This window comes from Nanorana parkeri, unplaced genomic scaffold, assembly GCF_000935625.1.
Source record: "Nanorana parkeri isolate BGI_ZX_2015 unplaced genomic scaffold, ASM93562v1 scaffold103, whole genome shotgun sequence".
Classification (NCBI taxonomy): Eukaryota; Metazoa; Chordata; class Amphibia; order Anura; family Dicroglossidae; genus Nanorana; species Nanorana parkeri.
The window spans coordinates 2,040,570-2,065,851 of record NW_017306371.1 but is presented as its reverse complement, the minus strand read 5'-3'; the positions used below and the strand labels follow the sequence as shown (position 1 = coordinate 2,065,851).

The window sequence follows — 25,282 nt, the reverse complement described above, 5'->3', positions numbered from 1 at the left end:
GTACATCTCCAACATCTATCGGATAGGTCTGAATTTATATGTTTTATACCTTCTGGGCACCTGTAGCATTGTTTCTTGACCTGAAAGTTCAGTAAAATTTTAGAGCTCATCCCTGAGATTGGGAAGTGTGGAAATGGGTTTAGTAAGAGGAATTAGGCATCATCCTCAAATAGACAAGTTTGTGTGCTGTAATTGACAAATTCCATACCAGAGAAGATTGGGGTTTATGTGTATCATTTGAGCCAGGGGTTCTATTCTGAAGACAAAGAGGAGGGGAGAAGGAGGGCAGCCCTGTCATATTCCCCTTAAGATGGGAACAGATGTTGTTTCAAATCCTGAGTATATGACAGAGGCTGTAGAAGAAGAGTATAATAAGGACACATAGTTGAGAAAGTGCAAGCTAAAACACCACATTTGGAGAGTATAAAAAAGTAGGGCCAGGTCAGGGAGTCAAAGGCCTTCCGAATATCAAGGAAAAGGAGCACAGCAGGGATTCCATGCAGTTGCGCTCTCTGCCTCGAGGGAACAAATCCCACTTGGTCTCTTCCAATAACAGTGCCAATTAAGGAAATCAGAAGCTTAGCAAGGATTTTCACCAGGTACTTTATGCTTATATTGATGGGGGAGGGTGGCCTGAATTTAGACCAATGGCTTGTTGCAATCAATTATTTGGGGTTGCGGAATCATTTAAATAGAAGGGGGGGGTATAGGAGGGCAGAACCTTTTAAAATAGGCCACTGTGCAACCATCAGGTTATGTTTTTTATTTGTCTTGAGAGACTTGAAAGCCTGTCGGATCTCCAAGAGTGTAATGGGGAACGTGAATACACGGATACCTCATGTTGAGAAACACATAACACACTGTAATAGATGATCAGCTTGGTCTTCCAGTATCTAGTCAGATGAGGTGTATAAGTTAGACAGTTATGTATAGATCATGTCCAGAATTTTGGCAGGTTTGTAAGTGTGTGTGTGCCGGTTTTTGTACAAAGTTTGATGGGCTTAAAAGGATCAAGATTCTGAAGCTTAGAGGCCAGAAGAGTATCCTAATTATATTTAATTTTATATTATTATTATATTTAGGTAATGTTAGTAATTTTTTTTAAATCAACCCTCTACCGTGCCTTGTTTAGTAGCACTCGAACTCTGCTACATGCACTACATATGCTGCCTCGGAACATGCTTACAGGAGGAGAGAGATGACCTCATCAGTCTGCTACTATTTTTTATTCTGGTTGGTCAAAGTATTAAAATCTTTTCAAATGTGTATCTAACTGTTTGAGGGCTTGTTCACACCAAATACGGACCAGATCTGCATAGGTTTCTGCATATGCAGTGAAGTGCATTATGCTGCGTTTTTGCCACAATTTTGCCACGTTTTTGGCAAGTCTGTGCATTCCAGGGCATTTGCAAGCATTTTTTATGCGTTTTCGTGCGTTCCAGAGCAAAAAAAATAGGGCATGCTGCAGTTTTTCCACATGTTCTGGAACTGAATGCTGTGTTGGGAACAAGAGCCCAAAAAAACATTGGAATACATTGGATGCATGTTTGATGCGCTCTGTAACTGCTCTGCATCTGCTACGACTTGGTGTGAACAAGCCCTGAAGGTTGTGCAACTTACCCTTTCTTTCACTGCTTCCCGTATCACTGGTCACAAACATCCACAGCAAGTTTGAATCTGTTGTCTGGCTGTGAGACACTTCCTAGTGCTGCCGTGTGTGTTATACATCTGAGGGTTTATACCTTCTCATCTTGCCTGAAGTGTTCCTTCTAAAACTAAGGTGTCCCTGAGATGTCAGTACCAGTAAATGGTATTGTCCATATTGTAGTTATGACAGCTAGAATCTAACTGGTTGCCTTAGGTAACAGACATCTTTTTCCTTAACAGGTTTATGTAAATAATTAGTCACCATATATTAATACTCAACCTATATTATAGTTTACATTATTTATCTCCACAATCATTTTGCTGAGCTACTTTAGTCAAATGTAAGTATATACAAATAATAATATATATAAATAACACATATTTCCTAGTTTTACTGCAAAAGCACCATTACTGTTTTTTTGTGCATATCTATTCATTATTTCTTATAAAATAGATAAGTCATGGATTGGTTATCAGACAAGGCATTTTTAAAGTATGTTTATATAACATTGCTGCAATACATATTTAAACTTCACCTACCTATATAAACAAGTATAGATGTCTGTCTATCTGTACCAGCATTGTTAGTGGCCAGACATGTGTAAATTCCAGAATCTTTTTCCATTGCATTTTTAATTATAAAGCTGCCATCTTCGGTTATCACAAATCTGTAAGAAATAGTACAGTCAAATAAAATGTGCAATTTCAGCCATAGCGCCATTTTATCACCTATCAAATTTAAACCTGCAAGATAGATCTGAACCAGAATGGTGGCTTTGAGAAACTGCTTGATACTTGCATTTTTATACCAGGCCTTATGTGTGTGAGAGGCAGCATGGAGGGTATCCTAATATTATCATTGGGTTTGTTCCAGAAGCCCCAGGTTACTGACAGAAAGGACTAAGGTGTGTTGGTCCAGCAAAGCAAAGCCAGCATGAAAAACTGAACTCCTCCACAGGTAAGTTGTGTTTCCTATGCATGCATGCATGCATGCACCACAGTGCTTAAAGGATAACTAAACTCAAGAACAAAATGAAATATATTGTGTCTTACCAGTCCTAAGATGTGATGTTATTTATCAGGCTAAGAACATTTTCAGCAAGTACAGAAATTACCTGATGATCTTGCCAGAAATGCAGTGTCCTTGCTGCTTCCTTTAAAAAGAACAGTAAGGAAATCAATCTTGTTGTTTTATAAACTAATAATCAGCCCTAATGTAATAGAGATGAACAAAGATAAAAATGTTTGAAGCCCAGACTGTGACAGGAAGTGTGTTATGTGCAGAACTATCAGGTGACAATAAAGGGTAATGCATTATTAAAAAAAAAAAACTTTAATGCACTCATTGAAAAGCAGACATACAGTAGCTGTTTCTGTCTTTTTTGATTGCCTGACCAATGGAGAAATTTGGGTTCTAAAACAAAATTCAGTTGTATGTGCTGGATGCAGAAGAACATTCATTGACCAGGTTGTCCAGCTTTTATTTGGCCTGTACTGACAGTCCTCTTTCCGCAGTGGAACCCACTAAAGCACTATAATGACTTTCCCCCACACTCTGTAAAAATAAACTTTTTCTTATTTAGTTGCTATAAAAGAGAACACAGATATAAGGTTTATATCTCACCTGCTAGAGTATGTGAGAAACATGTCGTTGTGGGTCCACACTATCCGAGGCACAGGGAATCCTGTTGCAGAGCACTTCAGCTTAATTCTGAGTCCTTTAGTAAATGTTAGATTTTCGGGCTCTACTAAAACTCTTGGTGGGTCTACAAAGAATAAAAACAGAAAACAACCACACACAAAAAAACTAATTATAATAGTTTAATAAAAAATCAGCTGCAAAAGCATTTCACAGTAAGGGGATTAATTTACCAGAGTAATTTTTAAGATGATCCATTGAAACTATGAATAAAGAAATATGGGAGCTGCTGCTGCTAATCTGTTTTTTTTTTAAAGGTGCAAGCTTCAGGTCTGTTATTCATGCCAGACTTCTTTACCTAGTGAGACACTGACCCGAAACACGCATCCAGAGTTTATGAATGTGCCAGTTAGGTGTCTTACTAGGCACGGCAGGGAAACTTGCATCAAGATGACAGCCCCCATATTTCTATACTTACAAGTTCTCTTTAAACATTAAAGGAGAACTATGGGGTCAGTGTTTTTCCCCATAGTTCTCTTTAGGGTAACGGGAGGACACAAACTAGCGTCCTCCCGTTACCCAAAGCTCAGTATACCGCGAGCTACAGCTCGCGGTATACTGAGACGCCGCAGCAGCAGCGGATCCCAACTTAGACGATGGGATCCGCCCAGCTGCGTGAGTGACAGCTGGCTCTGCCTATCTAGAGGCAGAGCCAGCTGTACCCGCCCCCTCCCCCGTCCATTCCACCAGTCAGCGCTGGCAGATCGGAGCGGGCAGAGGGGAATCCAGCCCCTCCCCCTGTCACGGCAGAGAGCCGTGACAGGATCGAGAGGTGAGCGAACCCGGTATGTGTTCGCTCACCTCCCGATCTACTGAGCCGACCTGTGACAGCCTCATTGTTACAGGTCGGCTAGAACTATGAGGTGAGTGAAAAGCACTCACCTCATAGTTCTCCTTTAAAGAATGTATTTGAAAAAAAGTTAACCTGAAAATGATTGGGAAGGGGGTGAGGCCACAAACAAATCAAGTAGAACACAGAGCTAGCAGACACAGACTTTCTCTATCCTGACACCATAAACACTGCGCAGATCTATCTTATCTACTAGCTTGTCTTCTATGATGCCTAAAATGGTGAAAATCCCCCCAGCAGATGCAGTGGTTCCTCTCGCAGGCACGTATGTCCTGTAGTGACATACAATCTGACAAGAACACATACACATGCAGCAGGTATTCACACACCCAGCAGTGTTGAATACTTGCTGAGGGTGTGGAGCAGTGAAGCACCATTAATTGAAGACACTGGCCCGTGGAAAGGAAGGTATAGAGGTGTCATAATGACAGGTCTGCTCCCAAATGTCCCAGATCAGGGGCAGAACAAATCCTGTGTCATCACAACTCATTCCACCCCCCTGTTGACATTCAGGACCGTCGGGTATTTATTTGTTGTCGGTGGCCATAGTCCATTGTGAATTATGTGGATCTACATCGCTACACGCTGTGATTGATGTTTGGATTACATCCATGGACACTATATTTTTTTTTTTTTTAATGAAGGACTTGTCAAAAACCTGTTTTGTGCTTTTTTTTTCCAAATAAAGGACTTTACAAATCTGTGTGGTGTGTTTATTTACTATTGTACTGTTTATTCAGTGAATGAGTAGGGGTAACAACTACCCTTTCATGGGGGGGAACGGTATCTGGGTGCCCCCTTGAAATTCAGGCTGCTGCTTGGATCAAGGGTCTGGTAGGTGATTTTAGGGGGGACCCCGCGCTTTGGGTCTGGCATGAATGGGGGGGGACCCCACACTTTTTTTTTGTTTCTGTGGACTGTCAAAAGTTAAAAAGTAAAAATATTATGTCACTTTTCTGAAGCGAATTTTCATTCATAAATATTGTTTAATGCATCTGAAATTTTAAAAAAATTGGGATTTGGACGAATCCAAATACTGAAACGAATTGACTTTCGGACACGAATCCTGAAATATGAAATAACGAAAAATCGGAATTGAAACAAACTGAAATAAAAAAATTTGCCGGTGCACACGTCTATTCAAATACAGATGCTACTCAGAAGCTTCTCTGGCTTCAAAAGTGCTTTCTACCACCCAGTAAATATTTTTCATATGAAGCTCAGTAAACATTTGCCATCTTTGTTCCCTCTGATGCCATCTTCTACATGATGGATTATATTATCTTGTGCCACCAAGCTTTGCTGCGTGGAAAGTCACTAGTTATCCCCCAGAAAAAAAATATAGTGAAATGATGACAATCCAAACTACAAATGGATAGATGGAAGGTTGTGACAATTCTTCTCCAATAAATATGAGTTCAACATTTGGTTGACAAAATTATGGTTTTACCGTAAACATTCTAAAATATAATTTTGTTGGGGATAAATGATAATCAGATCTGGATATGAGTGACCATACTTGGTTATACTGTATACACACAGTATAGTAGCAATAGTAATGTAATAATAATGTTGTATCTATTAAACGGTATGATATTATTGTACTTATGAGAGTTAAAAGTATGTCTTAGTAATGCCTCCTTTGGCAATGAGCTAAAACTAAGCAACTAACATTACCTTGTACAGTAAGAATCACAGAAGCTGCGGCCGTTCCACCTTCATTCGATGCAAAACAGACATACTCCCCTGCATCAGTAACATCCACACTTGTTAGCTTCAGAGAGTTATTGGTCAGAATCTGGATCCCAAAAACACTTGCTTGCCCTAAATCAAGGTTGTTCCTCAGCCATGTTAAATTGTAGCGGACAGTGCTTAAAACATCGCAAGTCAATATTGCTTGTTTTCCAATATTGATGGTGACATTATTTGAAGCTTTAATTACAGGTGGTGGTTCTACAAAATAGTAATACAACAAGGCACAATATATATAAAAATGTTAGCATTTTACATTGGTATTTAATTGTATGTAAACCCAAAGTCTATTATTCAGTATGTTTGATATCATGTCTCAGTGTACACCCTTTCCTTAGGCAAATATTTTTTGTGCACCTTTTGCAAAGTTTCTTACATTGTGAGGCAATGGCTTAGCACTGCAAGCCTGCAACAGAAAGTGCTGTTACTGTCAATCCCACACTTGCAGCAAATACTCTGCTGCGTTTAAACTAATTACTGTCAATTCCCTCCAAATGTAGATCTTAAAAAGTCTTAAAAATCGTAACAGCTGTAGCAGCTATTCAGAGCCCACCTTCATTTCCTGTCTGAACAACTTCAATCATCATCAATTCCCTTCTCTTCTTGATCTGTACTGTCATTGCCCCACCTCTCACGGCTACCAAATTTCTCTGCTATCAATCCCTGGCACCCCTTTAAATTTGCATGCTCAACAAGTGGTGCAGGCTACTGATTACAAATCAAGCAGCTGATCAGCAGATAGCACAGCTAACGACTGCAGCACCCAGTAGTGGCCAGCAATGAGGGGCATGCACTTCTAAAGATATGCCGGGGGGTTTGTGTCCTTTCATATAACACTTGTGCGCTTGAAAGCAGATCATAGGTAGGGTGCTGTTACATTTACTGGAGTCTGACAGTCCATTCTACCAAACGTGGAGCAAAGCATAAATCTTAATTGTATAGGGCTGTCAGGTTAAAGTCATCTGAATGCTAGAGATTTTAGGGGGCAAGAAAGAGATCTGTCAAAATGTCAGCTTGGAAGCTTGTCAGAAAATGGGTCATCAGACTTTGGAACATACTGTATTTATATACACAGAGCCACATAGTCTAATAGAGCCCTGTCTAGATTCATCTGAATTTGTTGGTATTTTACTAGGATTCATGTACATAAATTAAATGAACTTTATTGATTAAACTTGTAATAACATGCAAATATCATACATTGATGTACTTAATGAAATGTATTAACAAGCCTACTGTAGCTAGAAGCTTGAATCTATTTCAGTATTAAAACTGTTATAATATATAATATTGATTATGTTGTCCTATAATCTTATAACTTACCATTTACATCTAAAAATGTCCGGGCCCGTCCACTTCCTGCACTGCTTGTAACAAAACAGTCATAGTAGCCCTCATCATGGGATGAGACATTGGCTATTAACCAACTTGTATTGACGGATTCCCTACAAATAAATATTAAGAAATATTTTGTTTTATATATAATGACATGCATACTACTATTTAACAAAACTATTTTGAAGCATGCTTGAATACCTAGTGACAATGCAGCAAAACTAAAAATTAGCAAAGAAGGTTCCCCTGTAAGGGAAAGTTATATACTTACCTGTGTGGGCACCCGTGCCAACAATCTTTACGGTGTCCAGTGAATACTCTTCATTCGAGTGTTGATTGTCCTGCCCTCTACTTTGAGACCTGTGGTTCCTTCTGCCAGCCTCTAGTACTTTACTATCCAATACATAAAAATCTCTCTTTCATCTGCTCTCCCACACATCTTCATTTTCAGTAGATTTAAACCCTACCTTTGAAAGTGAAAGAGAGAAGCTGATTGGTTGCCATGGGCAACTGCTCCAGATTCTGTCTTCTCCAGTTTTGATCAATTTCCCTCTGTATATTATAATTTTTATTATTATTTACAGTACTGTTTTCACTATTTTCCTCCTTCTACATCACACTAAATTGATTTCCTCCAGCCTCTTTCAGCCATTTCCTATCTACTTGCACTCGCTCCAGCTTCGACTACTGGTCATTGCTCTGAACCTCCTCTTTGACATTGACAATAGCTTTGCAATGTGTCAGCCCAGCCACTTTTGCATTCATAAAATTATTCAAAAACCTTTTTGTTATCACATTAACATGTTAAAATGTATATAAGATTTTAGTGATTGGGTTTACATATACCTTAAAAAGGAACAGACAGGCTTACATACATTTATAGTGCAATTCTTATGTATCAACATTCTATACTTACCTGAATTTTTGTTCTGGACCAAGTCGAACCCCATTCTTACTGAACTGCACAGTTATAGGAATGAGACTTTCCACAGAGCATGGAATGTGACCAGACTGCAAGTAATACCCAGGAGTTACTTCAGGCATTGACACTTTTGGAGCTCCTATAAGTGTAAATACTAAAGTCAGGTATCTTTTCCAAAATAACGGGTTTTAGTAGGGTGAATGTATAATGAACCATTGCAAAGACTACCTAACAATTGTAAATATAAAGCTATACAAATGAAGAATATCATGTTATGCTTTTGGGACCATTTGGGACATACCTGCACTTTTCTTCCTCAATGGTACAGCATACCTTGTAAGTGTGTAAACATTCTAAAATTACCTGGAATAATATTTGAAAAGGAAACACTGGATGCCCGTTGAAACAAGTAATCATCTTTATCATATCCTGTTATTCTTAGGAAAAATGCTTCCTTTGGTGGAATAAACTCAGTTACGTTCCATATTTCATTGGGTATCTTATCAAGGTAATATTTTACTGGAATTGTCTCCAGACGTTTTCCTGAGGTAGTCAGCAAGTCAAGACGATCAATTCTAGCTGGGTGCTGTAAACCAGTCGTGTTTAGAAGCACATATGTGTAAATGCCTGCAAGTATTAAACATTCTGTTAATAAGAAACCATGTTCATGAAGCAAGGCTTTAAAATTACATATATGCTCTACATTTAGCCACTGGTGTTATTTAGTAAATTGTATAAAATATTGCCAAGGGAAAGCATGTTTTGAGGTCTTAACATCTCGACATAACAGTTTAGCACTCTTCAGTATTCTTTGTCATCCCCAAAGATATACCTTGAACAAAGAAACAAAAAGGAAAGAATAGTTGCACACAAAACACGTCTTTATCGCGTTCAAGCAAACAATTCAGTCTTTCTGATTCAATGCTGAGCCAGAAGTAAAGTATTAGTTGGCCATTTGTAAAAAGGGAAACCCAGGTCTTACAGCTTCTTTAGAGATAGCCCGGTTCTGAAATAACGCAAACACACATATACAGTGCACTGAACCATGTGCAATATGGAAATATTGGTTTATTAAAAAGAATAATCCATAAAATGTGCTTACAATTGCATCATCTTTAATTTTACTAGGTCAGGCCACTCTTTATTTGTGTTTGCTTACCGAATAAAGTCTATGTATCCCATATGTGCGTTCTCTTTTAGAGGCAGAATCAGTGCAGTGTGTATCTAACTACAATCGATCATCAGCAATTAACAATAGACAGCAATTGAATGCATTTCCCATAGTAGATGGAATGACCCAACATTATATGGAGCACCTCCAGGATAATCATTAAAGTGACACTAAACCCAGGAGTTAAATCATAAAAATGCATACCTTAACTATTAACAAAAATGTAGCTTATTTGTGTATCACTGTCACAGTTCAGCTGCATACTTGCAGCTGAGCTGTTACTTGTAGTTCTACAAGTATATACAGACCTCTTACCCCTGGTTCTGCAGACATGCAGGGCTGTGCTGGTGCTTGTAGTCCTCCAGGCATGTGCCCTGCACCTGACTCACACTTGCACCAGTCTGGCAGCTCCAGGCGTCGGCCGACCTCTCCTGCTGTTTCTTCTACAGCTTCTCGACCAATCAGTGCAGTTCGCTTGTGGCCAATCCTATGGATCCTCCCTCTTCCTGTCTCTATTTAAACTCAGGGCAGCAAACGGCACGCTGCCTGAGCAATGCTTTCCCAAGCTAGTTGCCGAGTCCCCAATTTGCGACTGACCCTGAATTCCTGGAAGTTTGCCTGTGTAATGAACCTTTGCTTTTGTCTTTGGAAATCCCAATCTACAGTCTACCCTGTGCTTCACTTTGTCCTTGGAAATCCCTATCTACAGCCTGACCTGTGCTTCGTTTTGTCCTTGGATATCCCTGTCTACAGTCTGCCCTGTGATTTGGTTTTGTCCTTGGAAATCCCTATCTACAGTCTGCCCTGTGCTTCGCTTTGTCCTCGGATATCCCTGTCTACAGTCTACCCTGTGCTTCACTTTGTCCCTGGAAGTCTTCAGCCTGCCCCTAACCTTTGATTCGTACCCTGTACCTGTTAGTTGAGTTGGGTGGACCTAGGGATTGTGACCTGGGGTCAGCACGCAGCCAAGCCCATCTCCACCATCAGGAGCTCTGGCGAATACCGGGTGCCCCTTAGATTCCACATCCTGGGGGACCCCATGCCACCTTCTCAGCATCCCATGCCACCTAATCAGCATTGCAGCACCCTGCCTTGTATTTGAACTTCCAGCTTAAGCTACCCTCCACTGTCTCATTCAGTTCCCCTGCTCTGTTCCCTGCTTGTACTGCAGCTCTGGGAGTCGTCAGCCTACACTGCTTGGACCCTTTTCTCTAATTGTCCCTGCCTGTGTAGTGGAAAGGGTCCACATACCTGACTCTAGTTCATACCCATGAGTCCCGATACGTGACAATCACTCAGCTGTAGATCCTCAAATCATCTCTGAATTGGTGCTGACACTGTTCTTCCTTTTGGATGGTGGCAACTTTTGTTACCCATGGTCCCTGTGTGTGTTGTAAAATGGCCATCGCTACAACTCGCTCGATGGACTACAATCTCAATACCTCTTAGTAAACTAAACGTGAGATTGTAGTCCATCATGGGAATGAGCTTGGAGAGGTGGCTTCTTTACAACACACACAGGGACCATGAGGAACAAAAGTAGTCAGTCTCCAGAAGGAACAACAGGGTTAGCACCAATTCAGAGATGATTTGAGGATCTACAGCCGAGTGATAGACAAATAAGATACATTTTTGTTAATAGTTAAGTTACTTGAATGCATTTCTAAGACTTAACTCCTGAGTTTAGTGTCACTTTTTAAAGCCTGGATCATCATCACGCTGAGCATATTGTCGCAGCTCTTTCAGAGCGACAGAAAGCTTCCACAAAAAATCCCATTAATTCTTATGGCCCCTGTTCACACCTGTGTTTTGTCGCAATAAGCAAAATGCCTTTAGCTGGAAAAAGTATGTGAGCTTCTTTTTGCGAAGTTACAGCTAGTTTTGTCCCCATAGATTCAAAAAGAATGCTTGGACACGAGCATGGTTTTACGTTTATCCGTGTTTGCATAGGGTTCTGCCATTTACATCAATGTGTCACAGTTGACTAGGTGTGAATCAGGCCTAAGTATATTGTGGGGTCTATTCACGAAGCTGCCGAGGGCAGCCGAGTGAATGACCGATCTGAAGTAAAGTGAGCCGAACACTGTTCGGCTATTCACTCGCTGATCTCTCTGAAAGTGGCCGGAGCCAGTCGTAAGATCACGGCTGGCTCTGCCCAGCTGTCAGAAGCAGGCTGTCGGCCGGGCCAATGGCCGGCCGCTCGGCCAGCTTCGGCTTTCAGCACGGCTCAGCTCGGCCATGATCGGGAGCTGTACGGGCTATTGTGAAGTCCTGGGGTTGAAGCTAGCCGATGGATCGGCCGAAGCTACGACCAGATCCTTCGGCAGCTACGTGAATAGACCCCTGTATCTTTTGAAAGAAGGAAGATACTATGTTGGACAAAATGTGCCACTATACATGTCAGTGAATAGATTGTTATAATGTTACTTGTTGGTGAAAGGTGTGGCTGAAGCCACTTTTAATTCTTTAGATTGAAAAAGCATATCTTCTGTCTACTGTCTGTCTACTGACCTCAAGTACAGAAAACACTGCAAAAGAACTATGTACTCTGACAACCAGGTTGAAAACAGTGGGCAGAGAGCTGCAGGAAGAGAATTCACCCCAGGAGACCTACAATCATTGTTGGATTTTCCACTGTCAGCATTACTTCCCACTCCGGACCCCCCCCCTCCCCCCCACACTCCTTCACTTAGAACATCTACTAGAGGCCTAGGACAGCAACAATATCTTGGAAAATGACTACCAGCTGAACACATTCCTTATTTTAGTAATTGAATGGCAACACAATCAGATGCAGAGCCCTGCAGGCATTACAGTCTGTACTGCATGAACTCTTGGTTTTAGAAATGTGGTGTCATTCTAGTATTGCAGGTAATGAAAAGACTATACAGTATATGGCTTCAACCACCAACCTCTTTTCCTCCACACCTAGTTTCTATAATCTCTGTGGGCCATATACAATGGCTTAACAAAGAACTATCAGTGATGCCAGAAGCAACCAAGTAGCTTACTGCTTTCCTAATTACATTGCAGATTTGAAAAAAGGACAGAAGAAAGGTATTGGTTGCTAATAAATGTAGACAGCAAGAACACTCACATCCATTAGCGTTTGCATTCAGAATTAGAAAGTGGGCTTTGTCTACTAAAGGCCTAGAGACTTGATTTAGCAAAGCAAATTCTCACTTCATAAAAGGTGAAGTGGTGTTTACTTTAATCAGCCAATCATGAGCTAGCAAAAAATCCTGTTTTGTTAAAAATTTTCATTAAGACTGGGTTTCCAAAATGTTTAATTTATTTACTAATATTCCCTTTGCAAAATAAAGCTGGGTACACACAAAGAGAGATTTTTTTTGTTCTGCCTCATTAACAGCGTGGAAGAACAAATCTTCTGCTGTGCACATTGTATTCTGACAATGGCACCTACACAGTGCTTGCAGCTGATTGACTGCAAATACTTTTTGGGTGACAATTTTCCAGCATTTCCCTTAGACAAAAGTCGATCTAATGACTGACTTTTGACGCGAAGATTGGGCCACCCATGGATCAAATTTCAGCCAATTCCTGATGAATGGGCCAAAATCTGATCCATGTGTGTGCAGCTTCAATAAGCATCTGCTAGTTTAGTAAATCAGCTCCCCTGTGTTTACTGAAATGTTTTCATTGCTAGGTGCTCCAGCATTTGTTCATTTATTAACTTTTTGCACAGTATAGAAAACGATATGATATGTTACACAAAAAAAACAACCTTCTATGGGTCTGCTGGATGTTTCACTGAAATCCAATGTCGGTTTATTGGAGAATCCTGCCTGAAAATCAATCGTACTGACACCTGTGATTCTCACTGAATGCCGTCCACTGCTTGATGTCTGGAAGAAAATAAAATGTATGTGTATTTATGAAACAAATATTAGAATAGAATAGAATAGAAGCCCTATTTGAGGCTTATTTATACATAAGCACTTTTGTATATTGTCATTAGTAAAGTGCACCTGAAACGCTGGCCTTTCTTGGCAATAGAGCCATTTAAACTGCAATGTGGTTGCTATATAGTGGTCAGCATTACACTTATTTACTGCTACTTGCTAAAAACCAGGAACCTTGTTGTTTCACGACTTGCAAACATCAGGATACAAATTTAACATTAAGATATGTCAAATTATTGATTCACTAACACACATATGTAGAAAATAGGCAAAAAAATGAATGCCAGAATTAACCTTATGTTAATAATCATAGGGTTCTATTCAAACTCTTCAATGTGATATTTTCATAAGTCATCAACTTTGTACATAAAATTTGTTACATTCTTTTTCTACAGGTTCCAGAAGTTAAAATGTTTTTGGTTTTCTACAAATGTCTCATACAGAATGGCCATGATTGATAGGTTGCTTATTTTATTTACCTTTAGTTTAGATTTAATTACTGTGATGTTTTATTTAGGAATGCATTACTTCTTTATTATAACACATTCTGTCTCACCTTAATTTTCCACATCCCTGGTGTTGGTTCTTTAATATTTAACACTTTAGCAGAATTGTGTATGTTCAGTAGTTCATTAAGGCCTGTTTCTGGATTCATCTGTCTCCCTAAGAATACATGTAAAACAAAACATCTTAGACAAAATATCACTAAACATTGCTTAAAAATAGTTGTCAGGCATTACATTGTAGCTCACATAGGGCTAAGATTAGAAAGAATGTTATGCTTTAATTCATTTTAGGACTTTTTCTCTCATGAATGTCACTAGTGGTTCTGTCTAGGGTGTAAAGTCTAAGGATTACCCAGTCTTCACCCTTGTCTCCCTCAAAGACAGTTGGAACTGTGTAGCAGGTTCCGACTATTACCAATTCATTAGGCAAAGTCACAGTCAAGTTATATTCAGGGGGTCAAGGAAAGTGGCAGACAGGCAATATCCCCCTCATTCACAAAGTTGGCAATAGTGATTAAGACTAAAGAGTGCTTGGGGCCTCAGGAGCCTTGGGGCCTAAAGTGGCTTCTAAATCAATATAATTGCATGCCATTTTAGTACATCTTCAGCACTATTTAGCATGCCTTACAGGTCTTAGTCTTCTGTTGCTGCCCATGTATGTCCATGCAGGAGCTGGCTTGTGGTCTTTACCAGGAGCAAGGTTGGCTTCATAGGACCTTGCAAGGCAATGGAGCTAATCCAGAATGAGAAACCTGCGGCAGGGAACTTTGGACCGGCTCAATGAAGATGAAAGCCAAGCTTTTACAGAATAAGACGCAGCAGGTAAGGTAAGTGCTAAGTAAGCTGCTATAATTGATGTCAACATTTTAGGGTTCAATATCATTTTAAAAGTTATTGATATCTGATTTGGGGTTGTAGTTTTCTAATGGTAGAATGGATGGGGTTAATTACACCTGCAGTTAGGTTAGGACAACTGTTCCTTCACATCATTCATTTCCATCTTGCCTTGGAACTATATTAGTCCGTTATCATTGCTGTACCTCTAGCCTAAATACACAGAGGTTGATTTACTAACCTTTTAAACACACCACGAACGTGTATACACCTCTGTAGTGTGTTCCCTCCCAGCATGATCTATGGGAGGAATCGAAACACCTTTGTAGTGTGTACACACCCAGCAGGTGTGTTGTGCAAAGCCCTGCAATGAATTGCAAGGTAATGTGGTGTAAATTAGCTCTATGTTATGTTGCTTGCGTTGATGAATGCAGGAATGTAAATGCATGAGCTAACCATTTTTGTCTAAACTGTGAAGCAGCATTATATATGCATCATGTGCATGATTTTTCCATATATGGCATTAGTGGAAATATGCTTTTAGAGACTTTTTGGTTGATAAATACGTTTTGCTGTGTGAAAATCACACACACCTGGTGTGTGTGTGTGTTTAGGTTAGTAAATCACCCCCACAGCACAGAAAGCATCCAGTCTAGGTAATAATTACAAAAAAATCTATTGTTCTGTAATTGTTTTGGTACTGCTGATTATGAACTGAGCATAAGGTAGCTGAGCTGAGCATTCCATGGCTCTGATGTAAAAATGTGGCATGTTTCATGCTGGCCATTTCTTGCCTATTGTTTGCTGAATAGTTATTCACCAACTATATTTTATTGCAACCACTAAGCTCCTTTCAGTCCAAAACAGCAAATTTACATAAATGTTATCATGCATCACTGGTTCTCATTTAACAACCAAACACTTTATAATATTTTCACATTTTGTAGCAAAGGATATACTTTTTGGCTTATCTGATGTATAAGAATGCATTTAGTCTTGGTTTTCTTCCTTATCTATGGACATCTACTACTATTTTGGTATTTTCAATAGTTTTCAAAGTAATTGATCTGTTTACTCTGTGCATCCTCTCTCTTTGCTTCTCAGTCAACTCTTACTTTGTATTCTCTGCCTCTCACATTGTTCCAAGGTCAGCTGTAGTTCTCTTCCCTTCTAACCCCCGCCAGGAACTTCCACTCTACTTCCTCTACCCCTCCCTAGCCCACAATCAGTTGCCAATGTGCCTCTTCTATTTCCCACTACAGTCCAGGTAATGCCACTGTTCTGCTTCATCTTTCTTTTCTCATGGTCCCTAATCAGCTCCCACTCAGTTCTAGCCCCTACATTTATTTATTTTATTTATTACAGGTATTTATATATCGCGCTGACAATTTGTGCAGCGCTTTACATAGTTGAACATTCACATCAGTCCCTACCCTCAAGGAGCTTACAATCAAAGGTCCCTATCTCACATGCATACATAGAGGGTCAACTTAGAGGGGAGCCAATTAACCTACCAGCATGTCTTTGGAGTCCCTACATCATAATCAATTTACATCAGCATTAGCTCTAGTGAGATGGCACACTTGACCAAATAATACATGTCCGGCTAAAATATTGTCTGAAGAGCAGTAATGCATAACAGTTGGTTAAGAATCATTCAGAGACCAAAAACCATTCAGCCTAAATTAAGCCATTCATAAATTCATACATTTTCTAGTCATTATTGACTCTCTCACCTAGTGGATTGTACAGTTCAATGTCTGGTGCTGGTCCACTCAGTGACACAGTGACTTCTTTAAGGCTTGGATCAAATGGGATTTCCCAGGTGAATGATGCCCCACTCAAGTGGTCTGTGGAAGTGAGATGAACTTTGGACGCTTGAACAGCCTCTTCTACCCATTTTAATACCTGAGTAAAGTAAGGAGAAATTGTGCGTATGAAAACCAATATAGATAGCTTTTATGAACTTTCAAGCTGAACTCTGAGAATGTAGAAAAAAAACTACCCTTTCTGTGATCGATTGAAGTTGGCTGTGGATCGACCTTGTATATGAATATATATGAAATATGTATGAAATATATTTGAAAATACAAAATCAATAAAAAACGAAAGCTGTCATTTTGCTCCTGTCATTGCATTCTCTAGTCTAAAGGATATCAATTGTCCAATGCAATTTTCACTACTCACTAATAGTAGATATATAAGTTGGACTATTTTATCACTAATGCATTATATTACCTCTTTAACTTGCTTCTTGTCCAGGTGAAATACTTGACCAGAGCTGGTGGAAGCAATTTCTTCATATACCTTATACCCAACATGACCTCTGTCATCACAGTCTCCTGTAAGTACAAATACCACCTACAAAAAATAATCAAGAGCATATATCATCAGCAGAACACCTCTTGGACAGCCAGCAGTTATTTAATGAGATACATTAGCTTGTTTCAGTCAACCCTGAAAAAGTCCTAATTAATTAATTAATTATATAGAGAGTAATACTAAAGTAATTGGCAGTACAACCATCTTGAAAAATGATCTGCAATGCAAAGTCACAAATAATCATTTACAGTTTCAAATGTTAAGCTCTGCTAGAGAGTCAGTGCTAATACTGTCAATTGTCTCCCAATGACAATTGTATGTGGAAACATAACATTTAAAAGCATCATTTTTTCTGTTTTGTTCCAAAATTTTCTACAACATAAACTATCTTTGTTTTCATGATGAGTTCATTTTAAATGCATTTTTTGCCATCCTTCTTATACTGAAATTCATATAATCAAAACAGGATTCATATTCCTGCCTGCCTAAGACAAATGTCTTGTGCCACCCCCTTCCTACCCCAGTGGACTGGCCAGCTATTAAATCAAACTAATATCATACATAGCTACTGTACATTAGACATACCAAGGCTATGGGGGAGAAGCTGAAAGAGACAATTTGCCCACTGTGAGTCAGTACACTTAGAACCAACCAGACAAGAAACAAGGATTGATTTACTAAAGGCAAATAGGCTGTTCACTTTGCAAGGGGATTTGTACTTTGCAAGTGAAGTTTCCCTTAGCTTAGTAGTGAATGTGGTTAAATTTCACTTTGCAAAGAACCATGTAAAAGGAAAATTAAAAAAAGCCTTTTTCTTGTACATGATTGGGTGATTGAAGTCAGCAGAGCTTCAGTTCATTCATGTCTTTATGGACCTTGCTTTGTGCACTGGTGTTGGAACAGGAAGGGCCCATCCCCAAACTGTTTCCACAAAGTTGGGAAAATGAAATTGTCCAAAATGTCTGGGTTCAGCTCACTTCACTTTGGCTCGGTTATTCCCCCGGCTGCCATTCAGCAGCTTTGTGAATAGCCCCCTTACTCCTGGCTCCGGTCCAGATCAGAGTTCAACGGACTTGACTGTTGCGGATCAGAGGTAATCTGATGATGAACGGACGCGTTTATATCCGACTCCCTATAAACTTTCATGGGACTGGTAATTTAAGTTTTTTTTCTCCATTGCAAGATGGAGGAAAAAACTGGATGGACACAGATTTTACAATGACATCCATTCCAATCAGCAGGGGATCTGTGCATGGATGTCCTGTGAATTGGAACTGTAGACTCTTGTCTGAAAGGGGCCTTAATCCTCCTTTCCTTAAAGTATAGTATTTTATTTACCCTCTAACTTTTTCTTGTATGTATTTAAGTTAACAAAACAATTTTGTTGAAACTTTTTTACATTTGTATTTTTCAGTTTTTTTAATTGGTATTCCCACATGAGATTACCACCACCCTGTTACCCCATTCCCTTCCCTATTTTTTTCACACAACACGTATTATTATAAATGTTTTCTTAATTTATACTTCCTACTGCATACCCTGTTTAAATGTTTGCATTTGTTATTTAAAATTTAGATAAAAACTAAATTTCCAAGAATTTTTTTTTTAGAGCTAAAGATTAGCCAATATATCGTTCTAAATAACTTAATTCAAATGCTCCTGTGAAGTGGTTTCTTACTGCATTCCCTTCTGGGTGCAGGACTTATAATATGTTCAACTGTTTCAATTATTTTAAGCCACGCTGAAGTAGATTCCTGATTCTCTAGCATTCAAATGTCTGCAGTAACATTATTGTCTACTACTTGCAGCCAATGTGAAGCATCCTAGTGCTATGGTCACTTTCACACGGGCAGCATCCATTTCGATCAGCAGGGTATCCTTGCAAAGCATAGGAGGAAAAACTGAACTAACTGGATGCCTTTCCCTGAGATCTTGTGAGATTTTACAGTTTACAGGTGAGATTCCCCAGCAATGCACTGTGCACCGTGATGTAACCTTCCTAGGTTGCATCTCTTAGGCCAGGATTACTAATGCCTAAGAGTACTAGGAAATGGAAACACAAGAATTATAAGTAAAAGCAAAAAAAGTTTGTCTACTTACAGGGTTATTCACTTAGCTGCCGAAGGCAGCCGAGTGAATAACCGAGCCAAAGTGAAGATAGTTGAACGCTGTTCGGCTACTCGCTTCAGCCTTGTACGGCTGATTTCATCCATACATCGGCTAAAATCTGCTGTACATCTCCACATGTTCGGCTGAGCCAAAGTGCAGGAGGACTTCAACTCATCCAATACAACATCTGGATCGGCTGAGCCGAAGCTCCGGCAGCTCACTCGCTGCCATTCGCCCCTATTCTCATAGGCATTCGACTCGGCTATTCTGCTCGGTACCTCCGAGGTAGCGAGCAGAATAGAAAATAAGTAAAATTTAAAAAAAAAATTATGTTAAAATTTTTTTAAAAAAATAGGAACATTGAAAAAAAATAGTTTAAAGAAAAGAAAAAAAAATTTAAAAAAAACACTGCACGCCGACCCGACCGCATGCAACAAACTCCCACCGCATAACGAAACATCTGACAGATGCGGCAAAAGAAAAACAAATGGGTGGAGCAAGCAGTGACCCTTTGCTCCGCCCAACTGTCCTATTCGCCGTCACCTGCCAGAGTCTTCTAGCAGGTCCAGGCCAATAAATAACAACTAGGCGGAGCCAGTTGTCACGTCAAGGCCGGCTCCACCCAGTTGTTATTGTTTAATGACAGATCAGCATCCCCAAGTCATTTGGGGACGCTGATCTGTCATTACAACTGGGCAGAGCGAGCTGTGAGATCACGGCTGGCTCTGCCCAGCTGTCATTTGCGTGGAGATTGGTTGGCCCTTCAGCCGACCTTTCTCTACGCATCGGCTGTCGCTTTGGCTCAGTTGAGCAGAAGTATATGCCCTCGGTTCAGCTGCCTTCGACTGCTGTACGGCTATTGTGAATAGCCCATACAGGAGCCCTTCCATTCGACTGAACCGAAGGGCAGAGGTGGCTGAAGCGAGCCGAAGGATCAGCCGAAGCTAGGGCTGGATCCTTCGGCTCTTTAGAGAATACCCCCTTAATGAATGTAAGATGATTCCATATCAACAAGCAGAGCTGCCTGCCGATATGTGTGATTTTTAGTGAAAGGGAGTAAAGGTCCACTTTATTGTATTCTGTTTGTTTTCTGACCTGCTCTAACAAAATCAGCTAAGGTTACTAAGCCGCAGACCACCTTAACTTTATAGTTTATTGAAGTCCTAAAATGAATTTCACAGGCAGTCAATGAAGTGTGCTGGACAGCAGCAGTGAAATTATGTCACACAGTACCCTTCCCTATTTTGCCTTATTAAATCTCTATAAGAGCCCTTTCACACAGGCTTTCCGATCAGGTCTGTCTGTCAGCTTTTGCAAGCGACTAAGGCCTTGTTCACACCAAGCGCGGAGCAGGTGCAGAGCAGTTACAGACCGGATCAAAACTGTGTCCAATGTATTCCAATGGTATTTTTAGATCCAGTTCACATTGCAGCATTCAGTTCCAGAGCAGGTAAAAAAAACTGCAGCAGGCCCTATTTTACCTGCTCTGGAACGCATGCAAACGCATCAAAAACACATCACAAAAGCCTGGAATGCACTGAAAGCCCATTTTAAATTTGGTGTGAACAAGGCCTTAGAGAAAGATCCTAACTCTTCCCATGTCCCATTTTATTTTTTCCTAAAAAAAAAAAAAAAAAACACACACTAAATGTGCAATGTATCAAGCAATTTAGACTAAATAAGAAATAAAGTAATATTATTTACCTAAGAAAAACACATCTTCCAAAATACCATTGAATCCACATGGTGTGTAAACATCTGCATGGGTAAATGAAGCAGTGAATTCATTGTACATTGGGCCCCAGAAGGTATTTAAAGAAAAACTCCTGGAATTTAAAAAAACTTACCCTTGCAATGGGCTTCCCCTGCACTTCAATGGTTAAGTTCTCATTTTGTCTAGGGGGCTCAAATAAAGCAGATATACTTACCTGGTTCTCTGTCCCTCTGCAGTCAGTGTTCACCTCTCTCCCCCTCGCCTCAAGCTATGGAAGGTTCCACTGTGTTCTCACATCTAATGAAAGTCAATGGATCTGCATTAGACTTGATGATATCAGCAGTCCGCTGAAGCCCGGGGGAGAAGAGGCTGTGGGGACCAGTCTAACAGCTTAGCAGGACCAAGGAATAATGGGGCCCCATGCAGCCGGAATGGCAGCCCATGGTTTCCCCCGTTTACATACATGTGCACAGTGCTTCCTGCTTCATTGATCACAGAGCAGATTGGGGAAAGGACGTCCCTCGGTCTGCTTCCACTCTTAATCCCCACAACATTTGTCATGGTCCCAAGCCCCCGAGAGAAGCAAGAGACCCTGAAAACCACAGTGAGAGGAGCGAAGTGGGGGCACCATTGCAAGCTAGTACATGAGATCTGGGTGTCTGTACAGCTGCCCAGATCACTTGTAGTTGACAAGCTGCACAGGCATTGCAGGGAGTTCTTGTTGGGGGGAAGCTGTGTGGGCCCCCCTGCTGTACTTATAGGGACCTGGGCCCGGTACAGGAGGCCTGGCTAAAACCCATTATCGGCATCCCTGTTTACATTGGTCCTCCGCTATGCGGAGCGACTTCCTCTGTGCTGCTAAAAAACAGCAGGTCATTTGCTCAGCATGGTGGCCATTCACCCTAGTTTTTCTCTCAATAAATATTAGGGGTTCTCTAAATAAAATAAAGGATAAAATTCAAAATATTAACAACCACTTACAAAGCCATCCACAACTCTTTCCCCATGCTATATATCAAACCTTGTCTCAAAGTATCACCCTAACCGTCCCCTCCGCTCTTCAAAAGACCTCCTGCTTTCCAGCTCCCTCGTCAACTCCTCCCATGCTCACCTCCAGGACTTCACTAGAGTCTCTCCTCTGTGGAACTCTCCTGTGGAACTCTCTACCCCAACCTGTCCGTCTATCTCCCACACTGACTGCCTTTAGGCGATCCCTTAAGACTCATCTCTTCAGGGAAGCCTATTCCACTTCAACCTAACCACTGAACTCCTCATGTATCACTTGCCCCTCCCTTTTAGATTGTAAGCCCTCAGGGGCAGGGCCCTCCTTACCATCTTATCTTTAATTGTATTGTGATAGTAATGTCTTCCTTATATTGTAAAGCGCTGCGCAAACTGTTGGCGCTATATAAATCCTGTATTATAATAATAATAATAAAAAACGAGGGGCAGTGCCATGGCAGAATTTTTTTGCCATCCCATGGACCCCCCTTTTGGAGTCTGGGCCCTGGGAAGCCCACCATTTTGACATTATTTTAATCCACCACTAGGTTTATGTTCAGTAGTTGTGAAGATCACTTTGAAAGATTTCAAAGGCAATCTCTACACTAATAATAGACATTAAAAAAAACCCCGAATAATATGCGTTACACTTCTCTTCTAGCTATTAGAGAAATGCTTCAAGAGAAATGTTTCTGTTGCCAGGGAGATTGTTGATCTAAGCTTTACTTGCTTGCTTGCCACGTACATTTTTGTCAAATGAATTGTGATCTGCAAAATATTATGTTTTGCTACATGAGAGTATACAGTTTCAGTATCTCTGGGAAAGGAGGCATAAGCATTTTTGGAAACAGTGAACAATGATAGTGTAAGTAAATTAAGACTGTCATTTAAACATATATGCCAGCTCTAAGGCCAGGTAATAGTGTGATATAGAGCAGAGAGAAACACAGCTGAGATCACTTTTACCTTCTCAGTTCAGTCTAAAGGTGGCCATACACTTTACAACCATCGCAAGACCTAATAGTCTTGCGATGGTTGTAAAGTACTTAAAAAAACCTACAATCTGCCCATCTTTGACAGGCAGATCGTACTTTAAGGTGCCCATACACTGCACGATTCTCGTACGAGAATCGCGGGAAACCAGCGATCGTACGAGAATCGTGCAGTGTATGGAAGGCGTGCGAACGTTTTTACTGTACGGTCTTACGATTTTCGGCTGGTTTGTGGCATGCTCGGGAGACAAATGCCGAACGGGCCGGTGTGCGCACGCGCACACTGCACGTTCAGCATTGCGGTCATCGGAAGCCCGCCCCTCAGCGGGGCGGGCTTGGGATGATCGCACGTACGATCTGCCTGTCCAAGATGGGCAGATCGTACGTTTTTTAAATTACTTTACAACCATCACAAGAATAAAGTCTTGCGATGGTTGTAAAGTGTATGGCCACCTTAAGATTACCAAATAATTTGCAACAATCAACTGTTTTCAGGATTTTTATTTAAAGCTGAGCTCTCATGAAAACAACTTGTATTTAAATGTATTCCTCAATATCCTTGAAGGATATAAATCCACTGGGTGTACTTTGCACTTTGCATGCCCAGATATTACCTTGTAAAAGAAGCAGTGACAGCATCATTGTGCTTGAGATAGCCTGTGCAGAGAGGAGAGTTTGGGGAGGACCCAACAGGTGCCACCTACAGGCTGCCTGCAGAAAACTATAGGGGGGGGGGGCCGGATACAAGACCAGTCACCCTGCACAGGAGACAGAGCAACAATGACTGGTCTTTCTTACAGGAAGCTCCAGCACAAGTTTCACACTGGATTACTGCACAGGTCTGGAAGAAATACACAAAGCACACCAAGGTTGAAGTAAGAATATACATGCCTCTTGTATTTGGACAATATTTCCTTATTCCGGAGTTCAGTTTTAAATTCTCAACACTGTACAATTAAGCTGGATAAAATATTCTTGAATCTTTTAAAGTTACTCATAGCCTGGAAACTAAACATGATTATTCAAAATGAACACACAATAAATTCATTTTATATTAAACTATTTACTGTTGCCTAATCAGTTAATTATGACATGTTTGATGTTAGGGAAACAGCTTTAGTTTTTTGTTCCTGGGGACCCAAGAAATGTTTTTCATTTTTTTCTATGTGTTTGTTTAACCATAATGTCCATCTTTCTCATTCATTGCACCTACACATATTATATACCATTTTTTTAAAAGGACAAAATGGGCTTTAATATGATGTGACATAAGCATATGTATCAATTCTTATATTTTTTAAATAAAAAATTTTAAAAAATGGGAAAAAAACACAGTTTTGGCAATAATAATGTGTACATAATTAGTGCAGCTAACAGAAAGTAATTCATAATAAATTATTGTATTTGTCCTGATTTATAGGGTGTATCCTACAGTAAGTCTGGGATTTCAGTTTATTTTGTGAGTTAAAGGTCACAAAATACAAGGAGTCAACTATAATTTTAGTGTGGAGCAATTTCAGAATGTGGTATGTTTGTCTCCTATCTTCAATAGCCTCCTCAGAACTATATTTTTTATAATTTGTTTATTAAATGTATTTTTGTAAAACTTTTTTGACTTTTTAAAAACTTTTTTCTTCTTTTTAAATTTTTAAAACTTTTTAAAACTTAATTTTTTTTTGTTTAAACTAGGGAGCACTCAGGGGTAATTTTTTTATTTACAGAATCTTTGTACTTAGGTTATCTGATGAGAATACAGTATTCTCCTCAGAGATACTTTGTATTAGTTTGTAACACACAGCTGGCTAGCAGTTGTACAACACAGTGAGCTGCTGGCGGCTCTGTGGCTGTCACGGCTCTGTGATCACAACGTTCAGCTATCACTGTGATCAAAGTGCTGTGACCACCTAATCTGCTGTTGAGACTCTGTCTCGTACCCCAAGGGATCAATCAACAGCAGTAACTCATTGAGTGCTGGGCCCTCCACAAACCAGCAGTCATTGTACCGCATGATGGGATTACCCCATCACCGGTCGTTAATTAACTGAATGATTGTGACGGTATAATCCCATCATCGGTTGAGAAGGGGTTATTAATTACAGATTTCAATATTCTCTATAAAGTATAATGATAAAAAAGTCAGCTTCTCCTGCTAAGGCAGAAGTCTTTTCAGCATGGAGACGAGGCTTTGCTGATTACAGAGCTATGGGTCTGACCCAGCAGGGGGCATGTTAGACCTCTGCAGAAAGATCACTGCTTTTCTGCTTCTGTGCAGAGAGCAAGGATCCAATTCTGCAGCTGCTGGCAGGTAGACATGTGCACTGCCAAAAAATTTGTTTCGTTTTAAATTCGGATTTGTGTTATTTCGTTTTTCGGGATTCGGGTGTGAAAGTCAATTCGGATTCGGAATTCGGATTCGGACGAAATTCGGTAGCGTTAGTACGAACGTTCGTTTCGTTTTCTGTTCTTATTCGTTTCTTATTCGTTTCTTATTCGTTTCGTTCGTT

The 25,282-nt window shown here is 40.2% G+C and overlaps 1 protein-coding gene across 1 annotated transcript in view; it reads right to left on the bottom strand.

The window, feature by feature from the left end:
* The window catches only part of HMCN1 (hemicentin 1), a 225,361-nt gene that overhangs the window by 182,263 nt on the left and 17,816 nt on the right, over positions 1 to 25,282 (bottom strand). The window contains exons 4-13 of the mRNA XM_018552966.1: positions 16,878 to 17,000; positions 16,376 to 16,547; positions 13,856 to 13,962; positions 13,122 to 13,242; positions 8,569 to 8,832; positions 8,200 to 8,344; positions 7,272 to 7,393; positions 5,874 to 6,149; positions 3,272 to 3,413; positions 2,188 to 2,315 (exon numbers count right to left, since the gene is read on the bottom strand). Coding sequence (XP_018408468.1) covers positions 2,188 to 2,315; positions 3,272 to 3,413; positions 5,874 to 6,149; positions 7,272 to 7,393; positions 8,200 to 8,344; positions 8,569 to 8,832; positions 13,122 to 13,242; positions 13,856 to 13,962; positions 16,376 to 16,547; positions 16,878 to 17,000 — 1,600 coding nt within the window. The remainder of the gene's footprint in view (positions 1 to 2,187; positions 2,316 to 3,271; positions 3,414 to 5,873; positions 6,150 to 7,271; positions 7,394 to 8,199; positions 8,345 to 8,568; positions 8,833 to 13,121; positions 13,243 to 13,855; positions 13,963 to 16,375; positions 16,548 to 16,877; positions 17,001 to 25,282) is intronic.